Source organism: Rhinoderma darwinii, chromosome 10 (genome assembly GCF_050947455.1).
Source record: "Rhinoderma darwinii isolate aRhiDar2 chromosome 10, aRhiDar2.hap1, whole genome shotgun sequence".
Taxonomy (NCBI): Eukaryota; Metazoa; Chordata; class Amphibia; order Anura; family Rhinodermatidae; genus Rhinoderma; species Rhinoderma darwinii.
The window spans coordinates 5969638-5981059 of NC_134696.1; the positions used below are offsets into that span (position 1 = coordinate 5969638).

The 11422-nt window shown below is 50.0% G+C and overlaps 2 protein-coding genes across 3 annotated transcripts in view; one reads left to right on the top strand and one right to left on the bottom strand.

Moving 5' to 3' along the window:
- LOC142662352 (cell adhesion molecule-related/down-regulated by oncogenes-like) overlaps window positions 1-6218 on the top strand; it is a 6476-nt gene extending 258 nt beyond the window's left edge. Inside the window, exons 2-3 of the mRNA XM_075840574.1 lie at window positions 387-625; window positions 3011-6218. Coding sequence (XP_075696689.1) covers window positions 387-625; window positions 3011-3168 — 397 coding nt within the window. The 3' untranslated portion in view covers window positions 3169-6218. The remainder of the gene's footprint in view (window positions 1-386; window positions 626-3010) is intronic.
- Window positions 6219-7249: 1031 nt separating this feature from the next.
- Window positions 7250-11422, bottom strand: part of VSIG10L2 (V-set and immunoglobulin domain containing 10 like 2) — a 34007-nt gene continuing 29834 nt past the window's right edge. For both annotated transcript variants that reach the window (XM_075839243.1, XM_075839242.1), the window contains exons 8-12: window positions 11009-11326; window positions 9954-10076; window positions 9443-9467; window positions 9041-9156; window positions 7250-8474 (exon numbers count right to left, since the gene is read on the bottom strand). In XM_075839243.1, the coding sequence (XP_075695358.1) occupies window positions 8365-8474; window positions 9041-9156; window positions 9443-9467; window positions 9954-10076; window positions 11009-11326 (692 nt within the window). In that variant the 3' untranslated portion in view covers window positions 7250-8364. The remainder of the gene's footprint in view (window positions 8475-9040; window positions 9157-9442; window positions 9468-9953; window positions 10077-11008; window positions 11327-11422) is intronic.

The window sequence follows — 11422 nt, forward strand, 5'->3', positions numbered from 1 at the left end:
CGGGCCGTAAACGTCCCGAAAAGCGGTTGAAAAATCGGAAGCTGAACGCCTACAAACATCTTGAGTTCAATGGGAAATACGGCGCTCTTTTCCGACAGGCATTTTCTGAAAACGGCACATAAAAAGACGCCCACGAAAAAGAAGTGCATGTCCCTTTTAGGGATGTTTTTGGAGCTATTTTTCATTGACTATTGAAAAACAGCTCCAAAAATGGCCGTAAAAAATGCGAGTTCCTCAACAAACTTCTGAAAATCAGGCGCTGGTTTCCCTTGAAAACAGCTCCGTATTTTCAGACGTTTGAGTTTGCGTGTGAACATAACCTAATGCTTGTCTACCCTTCATTTAAGCAGTCGGATGACATGATTATTTTTTTTCTTTACTTTCAGGTGTTTTAACAAAATCAATGACTCTTACAGCAGCAACGGTACAGCCAGGGTGTCCTATCAAGAGGAGGACCAAGAAACCAAACCACTCAATCCGGAGTCCGGATCCACAGAAGACCAGTTCATGGGCACAGAGTGTGCACCAGAATTAGAGGTGGACCTTCAAGAGAAGGATTTACAGACACCACCACGTTCCTCACTCCATGATGGGTTACAAGAGATAAAAGTGGTCACTCATGAAGGTAAAGACATTGAAGGGACACGGTCAGGTGGGGTTAAGGTCAGAAAATTGTATCCAGTATGAAAACCGTGAAGTTTGGATAGAGAAGGTGTCACAGCTGAGCAGATTACAGAGATTGTCTCGCTGTTATATAGAGGATAGAGAATGTTTCATGGCCTGGCGGCTCACTAGAGGTCAGAGGGGGGGGGGGGCCTGGCGGCTCACTAGAGGTCAGGGGGGGGCCCTGGCGGCTCACTAGAGTCAGAGGGGGGGGGGGCCTGGCGGCTCACTAGAGGTCAGAGGGGGGGGGGGGGGCCTGGCGGCTCACTAGAGGTCAGAGGGGGGGGGGGGGCCTGGCGGCTCACTAGAGGTCAGAGGGGGGGGGCCTGGCGGCTCACTAGAGGTCAGAGGGGGGGGGGGGGGGCCTGGCGGCTCACTAGAGGTCAGAGGGGGGGGGCCTGGCGGCTCACTATAGGTCAGAGGGGGGGGGGCCTGGCGGCTCACTAGAGGTCAGAGGGGGGGGGCCTGGCGGCTCACTAGAGGTCAGAGGGGTGGGGGCCTGGCGGCTCACTAGAGGTCAGAGGGGTGGGGGCCTGGCGGCTCACTAGAGGTCAGAGGGGGGGGCCTGGCGGCTCACTATAGGTCAGAGGGGGGGCCTGGCGGCTCACTAGAGGTCAGAGGGAGGGGGGGGGCCTGGCGGCTCACTAGAGGTCAGAGGGGGGGGGGGGCCTGGCGGCTCACTAGAGGGGGGGGGGGCCTGGCGGCTCACTAGAGGGGGGGGGGGGCCTGGCGGCTCACTAGAGGTCAGAGGGGTGGGGGCCTGGCGGCTCACTAGAGGTCAGAGGGGTGGGGCCTGGCGGCTCACTAGAGGTCAGAGGGGGGGGGCCTGGCGGCTCACTAGAGGTCAGAGGGGGGGGGCCTGGCGGCTCACTAGAGGTCAGAGGGGTGGGGGCCTGGCGGCTCCACTAGAGGTCAGAGGGTGGGGGCCTGGCGGCTCACTAGAGGTCAGAGGGGGGGGCCTGGCGGCTCACTATAGGTCAGAGGGGGGGGCCTGGCGGCTCACTAGAGGTCAGAGGGAGGGGGGGGGCCTGGCGGCTCACTAGAGGTCAGAGGGGGGGGGGGCGCCTGGCGGCTCACTAGAGGTCAGAGGGGGGGGGGGCCTGGCGGCTCACTAGAGGGGGGGGGGGCCTGGCGGCTCACTAGAGGGGGGGGGGGCCTGGCGGCTCACTAGAGGTCAGAGGGGTGGGGGGCCTGGCGGCTCACTAGAGGTCAGAGGCGTGGGGGCCTGGCGGCTCACTAGAGGTCAGAGGGGGGGGGCCTGGCGGCTCACTAGAGGTCAGAGGGGGGGGCCTGGCGGCTCACTAGAGGTCAGAGGGAGGGGGGGCCTGGCGGCTCACTAGAGGTCAGAGGGGGGAGGGCCTGGCGGCTCACTAGAGGTCAGAGGGGGGGGGCCTGGCGGCTCACTAGAGGGGGGGGGGGGCCTGGCGGCTTACTAGAGGTCAGAGGGTGGGGGCCTGGCGGCTCACTAGAGGTCAGGAGGGGTGGGGCCTGGCGGCTCACTAGAGGTCAGAGGGGAGGGGGGGGGGTCCTGGCGGCTCACTAGAGGTCAGAGGGGAGGGGGGGGGGTCCTGGCGGCTCACTAGAGGTCAGAGGGGGGGGGGGCCTGGCGGCTCACTAGAGGTCAGAGGGGAGGGGGGGGCCTGGCGGCTCACTAGAGGTCAGAGGGGAGGGGGGGGGGGCCTGGCGGCTCACTAGAGGTCAGAGGGGGGGGGGGGCCTGGCGGCTCACTAGAGGTCAGAGGGGGGGGGGGGGCCTGGCGGCTCACTAGAGGTCAGAGGGGGGGGGGGCCTGGCGGCTCACTAGAGGTCAGAGGGGGGGGGGCCTGGCGGCTCACTAGAGGTCAGGGGGGGCCTGGCGGCTCACAGAGGTCAGAGGGGGGGGGGCCCTGGCGGCTCACTAGAGGTCAGAGGGGGGAGGGCCTGGCGGCTCACTAGAGGTCAGAGGAGGGGGGGGGGCCTGGCGGCTCACTAGAGGTCAGAGGGGGGGGGGCGCGCTGCGCTGGCGGCTCACTAGAGGGGGGGGAGGGAGGCTCCGGCGGCTCACTGGAGGGGGGGGGGGCGCCGGCGGCTCACTGGAGGGGGGGGTGCCGCGGCTCACTGGAGGGGGGGGGCGCCGGCGGCTCACTGGAGGGAGGGGGGGGGGCGCCGGCGGCTCACTAGAGGTCAGAGAACGTTGAACTTTGGTACAGAGGGGGTAAAGGCCACAACTGGGAAGGCTTTGTTTGGCTAGAGGATGGAGACGGATATGGTTGGACAGATGATGGAGAATGTCTCATGATTAATTAGCGCATTGAGAAAACAATCGACAGTTATGGATGAAACAGTGAATTTATCCGTGTCATTTTCAGGTGATGGTTGCTCCAGTACAAAAGAAGATGGTGGCATCACATCACCAACTCCTGCTGCCCTCCCCATTGTCTTAAGTATCTGTGATGAGAACAAAACTCGGACGTTAGACAACTCAACTAACAACCTCCGCCAGCAGCTGCCGATACCAGAGGCATAAACGGGAAATAAAGAACTGTACTTTTCTCTTATGCAGATCAGCAGCCTGTAACTGCTGGCAAGACGACCTCTCCACCTCGGACAATGTAACGTGTTGCCGTGAGTGGGTTACAAAAAAAATAAAAATCAGGATGAGTACATCACATGTGCCAACACTGTCCCACCTGCAAAAATCCGGAATTGGGGTGTATCAGATCTATAATCTACACTCAGAACCAGTATATGGATGATCAGCTCACTGTTACACAAATGCCTTTAAAGAGCAATTCCAGTCTCAGAATAGAACTGCTACAATACTGCCCCCCTATGGACAAGAAAAGAACTGCTAGAATACTGCCCCCTGTGGACAAAAATATGGATCTGAATGAATAGTTAAATCTTCCACAATGCCTCTGATAGGCTGCATATTCCAGGAGGTTGTCAGAACCTACACAAACAGCGTGTGTCACCCGAGTGCCAGATTATCTACAAATGTCATCGTGCAAAAAAAAAAAAGTTAGTATACAAAAACACATGGTCAGGCTGCTGGGACTGCGTCACATGACATCTGGTGCGTCATCATGGCAGATTGATTTTAATAGTCGCCGTTTAGAAGACCCTCCCCCCTCCTTAGTTCTGATATTGAAGGCGAGTTTGTGAGTTTTGCAGGTAACACGGTGTCGACACGATGGTTTCTCCGCATGTGAATAGTGTAAGACGGTCACGGCAGAATGGCGGTAACGAGTGAGAAGCACTTTAGTCCTTACTCTATCCGTGTTATATATGATTAAATTATATAAATATATCTATTTAATATTACTTATGCACTAATTGACTGTTCTAATAATCAGTAATGACCTAGTCCTGTACAGACGTGTATACGGTGTGGAATATATATATAGCTGCGCGCCGTCTTAGACGGGATCCTTTATGCGCACTTCTGAAAGATGCCTCAATTACGCCTTTGTGTGTTTTTTTTTTTTGTTGTTTAATTCTGTATTTTGACATGGGGTGAAAGAACCCCCATAATGTTCACCCCCCCCCCCCCCCCACGCCCGCCCAATAACGTGGCCTGGTAACGCAATAATGTTACAAGCCAGAGGAGTACAACACACTCTTGGGCTCCGTCGTGATACGGCGGAGTTCACACATCACAGATTTGACGCGGATCACACCCTTTGCAATGGGTAAAATCCGCGTTAAAGATCTGCAAAGTGTGAACGCAGCTTAACCTTTCACGATTGCTGATCCCATGTAAAGCCGATCTCCACTCGAAATCTAAAAATAAGTCCGGCTTAGCTGCACTAAACCCCAAAATGAAGGTGGTCGCCGAGAATTTTCTTACCTCCTTGACCCGGGTGCAGTAAATCCCCGGTGACCACCTCATTCCCTGTTACGGGTGGGCTTAGGTGCAGCTGTACACTGACTCCAACCAAACAGCTCCATGTATCTCTGCTTGCTGTGACCTTTGGAGGAATTACACTCACACCTGAATGTATAGATTGAGTGGAGTTAGGGGAACGGTTAGTTGGATTAGACCTATAAACCTTGTTTTTCTTGGAGGGAAAAACTGACCTTGAGCATATTGCTCCTTTTTTGGGGAAGGCAGAGGAAGGAAGTCGTGTATATATAGTGTATTCTTAAAGGGGTTCTACAGGAATATGGCTTCTTTCTTCCAGAAACGGCACCACCCCTGTCCACGTGTGGTATTGCAGCTCGGCCTCATTCATGTCGCTGATCCTGAGCTGCAATACCAAATAGACAGGTGTGGCGGGGATTTATTTTTGTTAGGAAGCAGCCATGTTTTTGGAACGCATGGTCTGAGGTAGTCCGCTCGTGGTCCATTGGATCTATAGAAGTTTAATTTCTTGTCGTGTTTGTAATGGGAGTACCTGCATTTTTAACACGTGCTCCATGTATATATCTTCTATTTTTTTTTGCACGTTTTCCCACTAGTGCATTTCAATATAGACTGTTTAGTGTGTTTTTCCACAGAAAATCCTATTACCCAAGAGGAAAAAGGACCCCCCCCCCCCCCCGCATATCAGTATTTAAACAATGAGATCCCCCTAACCGGAGCGCTTACCCCCGAGACGTTCTTTGTGCAGCGTTGGGCTGCCGTAATGTAATTTATTATATTGACGCTGTTCTAAGTGTCCCGTGTTATTGTATTATTTATGTCGGGAGTTTATTAGCCGGCCGACTCGCTCATGGTGATCATATATTAACCCCAGGGAAACTACACGGTACCATTTATTTTGATGGACGCCAGCGGTCCTTTGGAGCAGAGAATATGCAAAATAAATGGCACCCATTGAAATCCAGAATTGCATAGGGGCCCTGTGTCGTCCATGTCCACCCCCACCCTGATGAAGCATCCTATTAAAGTGGTATTCCGCTTTCAGCATATGTTATTTTATGTATAATGACAGGTAATCATTGCTTCCGTTTTCAAGATCTCTGCTTGCTGTCATTCAATAGGAACTGTGATGGACACAGAGGCACACAGCTTGTTACAAGACAGAATTGTGATAACTTCTGTGTCCATCACTCCCAGTAAACCATAACCGTGCCAATTCAGTGACTGCAAGCAGAGTTCTTGAAAACCATGATAAATTGATAGTTCTAGTACAGCAGATATGGAGTCTGATGGTTTCACTGTATCTTATGGCACTTTGCATGTAATTAACCGGTCAGCTGGGACTTATAGTTCCACAGCTGCCAGCGCGACGCCCCATTCCCCCTGCGTTAATTTAAGTCCTTCGCAGTCTCAGTCCACGTCGTGTGCCCCCCTCCTCCTCTCTATGATGTTACCGCTCACCTACGTGGTTTACGATACTATCCGTGGAGACCGTTTAGGCGTTCGGGCCTCAGCTCAGAACTTGCCGCCTTGTACGTTGCAGAAAAAATAAGTGTCATTTCTTATCATAGAAAAAAAACAAAAAGCTGCAATATTCTGGTTCTCATTTGTACATAATTGTTGCTGTTGTAGGATATATTTTTTTTTTATGGGTTTTAATCTTTTGTTATATTGTAATATAATGTTATTAAACAGACAGATGCCTAATATACGACCCGGGCTCCGGACATGTTTATTGATCTCATCACTTCCTGTGTTTAGGTGAAGATTTCGAGTTTGCAACGTACCAGAAAACCAAAGTTACCGTCCCAAAAATGCTCCATCATCGTAGAATGAAACGTTCTAGGAATTTTGTGATTCAAGTCGTCACAATTCTTAACATTTTTGCTCGCGGTCGGTGAATATAAATGTTTTATTTACATTCAAAAGGCTAAAACCTGTCATGTCCTTGCCGCGCAGTTGTTTGTTACAGCTGATACATTGTAACGAAACACAGTGGCGGCACATATCTATCTCCTGTCCTTATCTCCAGGCTGATACATTGTACCATTCTGCATGAGCAGGACCTGCTCAGTACTGTACTGGTTTCACCCACTGAATGTAAACCATGCATGGTTCCATTCATTGACTGTTTCAGTTCAACATTTTCATGATCTCTGCTTACGAAGTAGAGTCGAAAGTTTATACAAGGATTAACTTGATTGAAACGGATCATCCCGTCTTATGTAAATACAGCTTAATTATTGCATAATGAAGAGTACTCACAACTTTCTAGCGTTCTGCTTGCGGTCAGTGAATGGAAATATTCTTGCTTACACCCAGGGGCTAAAAAGAAAATGACAGACCTAAAACTTTGCACAGGAGAGTTTGTTACAATGGATCCAGACTAAGATTTGAGCAGCTGATGTATTTAACTCACAGACACTAATGTATCGGTCTGGGAGTCTAGGTTGTTTAGCTCATATAATAAATTCAGTCTAGTCATCTAATAATCCTGCTCACACAGTTGAAGTTTAAGTCAGGATGGCTTTTCAGCCTCTGGGCGCAAACAAGAATATGCCCATGTACTGACAGCAAGCAGAGATCTTAACCGATAAGGAATTGAAACAAAATCTATTGAAAAGTCGCAGAACTTTTCATTCTACAATAATTGAACTTTATTTACATAAATCCTGAAATTCCCCTAATTATTAAAATGACGCCCGCCCTGAACGTCTGATTGTCCACAGAGTACAGGATCTGCAGCTTTATAAACACAACGTTTTATTACAAAACAAACAACGAACACACTGGGTACAACTCCCATCAGATCTCTGACGCTAATGGAATTCATTTGTTTCCATCTTACAAATATAAGTGACGATTTTACTAGAAAAATCAAATATTTACACGAGGTTCATGGTTTTTTAATGGTCTGCGCCCTGCAGGAGCGATCAAGTTGTGTAAAAGCGTAGAAGAACTGAAACCTCGCTTACCGCCGTATTAGGGCCTGTTCACATCAGCGCTGTTATTCAGTTGAGGGGTTCCGTCGGGGAACCCCTCAACGAAAAAGCAAACGGAAACTTCCGTTTGCATCACCATTGATCTCAATGGTGACAGATACTTTGCTAATGGCTTCAGGTTGACGCCGTTGTGAAAGGGCTCCGTTTTTTTTGACAATAGCGCAGTCGAAGCTATGTTTTCCGTTTGCCCTACCATTGTGGGGTTCCCCCGACTGAAAACCCTCAACAGAAAGACAACACTGATGTGAACAGGCCTGTAATCAGAGGGAAAAGGTGAAGATTGCAGCGGGCTGAGGGTTTGTATAAAATAGGACAATGGTCAAAGGAAGAGACAGTGATTTGGGCCTAAGGGCCTGTTCACATCACCGTTCGCTTTCCGTTCCGGGGTTTCAGGGGTTTCGGGGTTTGATATCAATGGTGACGGAAACATCGCTAATGCTTTCCGTTCGTCACCATTCTGGCGGGTTTCCGGTTTTCCGACGGAATCAATAGCGGAGTCGACTGCGCTATTGATTCCGTCGGAAAACCGGAAAAAAAGAAAAATGTGCACCAACAACTGATGCCACACGTAACTGCAATGCATGAAAAACGTGTCCAATCTTTACGGCCGCGAAACTGACACGTTCGCGTGAATAAGGCCTTATGTATAATCGTCCCTGCAGACAAAATGAGGCTTTCCTGTCCGTAATAACCAATCAGAGTTCAGCTTAATTTTCTAAACGGCATTGAATAGATGAAACTCGTCTGTGATTGGTTGCTATGGGTAGCAGGGCTTCTTGTTTCACGGATCCCGTCATGACCCGTGGAGTCTGATATCTTGGAGGTTACTTCCCTGCTCCACCGTTGCGACACTCGTCTAGGACGTTGCAGTCACGGTGATCGTTACATTTACTGGAGCGTCTTCTGGATTGCCCGTGGGAGACAAATCGGACAAGGGCACCTCGGAATTATTGGGAGCAGCTGATTCTGGTGGGAAAAAAGGATTTAAAAAAAATAGGATAAAGTGGTAAATGTAACAAATGTACATCCAGTAGCAGCACAATTCTCCTGATAGTTTGTTACAATGTATCAGTGTGAAGTCCAGACACGGGCGGATATATATGTGTAACTGAACGGGGGGGGCCCCGGAAATAAGGGCGCGCACACACACGCACGATCACCTTAGACAGCAGCAAGATGCTTTTGTCAGAGCTAATTTATTCTATGGCTTAAGTGGGGGGGGGGGGGGGGAGGATCTATAACGAGGTATTGGGGACCAATGTGCCCATATACTGGCACAGGGACCCCTCTGCTTTATATGACCACCCCCACGAGTCCAGGCTCTTTAGCTCATAAAAAGGATTGCTTACACCGGATACATTGTATCAAACCCTCTGCTAGGAGAAGTATTGTGTCTGTACAGGTTTCCACTGACAGCAAGCATAGATCTTGAAAATGCGAAGTTTTAACTCAAAGTTAATAATGGTCGTCCCCTTTAATATACACCATTAGGCACCATCATGTCATCTTTCACACACACACTATTCTCATACCTTCAGCAGGAGCCTCTGGACCTTGTTCACCGGGACTGGAGGGTCCCTCATCACCGTCCGCTGCTGTTTCAGCATCTTCTGGGTTGCGGATGTTCTCTCTGGACTCAGCCGGGGCTCTAAGGAGCAGAAGAGGTGACAGGTTGTTCTATAAGGTATAAATAAGAGGCCAAAGTACAGAAAGTGGGTTAGCAAGAAGTTGAGTACAGATGTAAGGGAGCGACACTGCAGGATCAGACTACACAGGGTTTGTTTGTAGTCTGTAACCATGGAGACAACGAGAGGAGCTTTTTAAACAATACTATTTGCAAAGTTGCTTTTTTTTTTTCCAGATGCATTTTAGCAATAAAATATAATGGTTGCAAAGGTGAAGATTTGTATTATATGGAAACTTATTTTACTTACGGTCTGAAGAATAAGTCGTGTAGTCCTGGACAAGGGGATATAAGAAGGAGAAACGATACTCAAGTTCTAAAATATCAGGTTTAATTCAGTTTAAAGTCCATTCACTGTACAAGGTCTCCCTCCCAGTACACGGAGACCACACAATGTCCAATCCTTCCTGTTCCTGCACCTCCCCCTGCTGCCTGCACAGGCCCTATCCAGGACGGGCCCCTATATATGCAAGACGGGCCCCTATATATGCAAGACGGGCCCCTATATATGCAAGGCGGGGTCCCCTAGAAATATGCAAGGCGGGCCCCTATAAATATGCAAGGCGGGCCCCTATATATATGCAAGCCGGGCCCCTATATGCCTTATAGTGCTGCAATGTAATGTGTAGCAGATAGAACTTCTTAAAGGTGTATTCCCATCTTAGACATTTCCGACACGGCAGTCATGTGACTTAACAGCCGAGCACCAACAGGACACACTGGCGGCCGGACGGTTCTGTAAGATTCTGTAATGGACTCACGTGGGTTGTTCTCGCGGTTCCGGACAACGTATTGGAAAACCAGAAGACTGGCCACACTCGCCACTAACATACCAGCAAACCCAGCCCCAATAGCAGCGGGGTAGACGTTGTTTGGAGGGTCAGCTAGAAGGAAACAAATGACACTAATGTGTGGTAAATACTTATTTCTGGAGGGATTATTATTACTATAACGCAGCCGGAGATTAGATATGACCTGACTGAAGCTCGTCCCTACTCTGCAGGCAGCACAGTTCATTTAGACAGTCTGGTTGCTAAGTATATACTGCCTAGCAACGCCAGTCTTTACTAAGGCAGCGAGTCCCTAGCAACAAGTCTGCCACAGATTATGCAGATATTTCCCAGGTTAGGGACAAGGAAGTATGATGGGAGGAGAGAACAGACCGAGAATGGGGGGGGGGGATTTATACTATGTGGGTGGAAATTAAATTAAGCATGTCCTATATCTTAAAGGGGTTGTCCAGTCCCTAAAAAAAAAATCAGGTTAGACCATCACTATTTGATCAGCCGGGGTCCAACTGCCAGGACCCCCGGCGATTCAGTGTGAGCTGTGACCGGAATGAAGGGGAAGCAAAGCTCATACGATTGCCGCGGCCCCTTCAAAACAGCTGATCGGCAGGGGTCCCGGGAGTCGGACCCTAAACTATCAGATATTGATGGCCTATCCTGATCAATTTTTAGGGACTGGAAAACCCCTCTAATGCCGTGCAGTCTCCTCATTGAGGAGCACGAAAAAGGGTCTTTTGTCCCCATCCGCCCACCTACCAGATAGACCATAAACCACAAAAACAGTAAACTTCAAGCCCACAGGTGTATACAGAGGTCCAGGTGCACAGTACCACTTCTCATCTCCTGTATGCCGGCGTTTATAACGTAATAAATGAAGATTCAGGCACAAGGGAGTGCGGCGTCCCTATTTTTGTACCAACATTTCATAATCATGGTATTGGGATCTTTGGTTGACGGGTACCAATACTTTTGCATTTGGCAGCAACACACGACCAATGGACATCGGGGAATCCGGCCAATTACTGTACCTGGTGTCTTCACCTCGGAAGGAAATCCCGTTGTCTTATGGTTGACAGCCAGTATCCTAAAGGCGTATACAATGGAGGGGTCCAATCCTCCAAGTTTGTGGCCCCGGATTTCAGGCTGAATATCATTGGCCACCGTGTCCCAGGACGCGGCCTGGACAGACCTCTTAGGAACGGGGACGGATCGGATGCTGGCCTGTCGCTGTACCATAAACCCGGTTAAGTCACCGGCTCCTTGCGTCATCCACTCCAGATCCACCTCCGTCCTCTGCCGGCTGTAGAGGAGTTTACTGATCGTCACGTTCGGGGGTGTAGGATATTCTGGTAATGAAAAGGAGCACAAAGGGTTAAACACACATAATAAATTCGCTCAAGGCGCTTTTACACGAACGGGCGAAGGAGCGTTAATGCGAACGT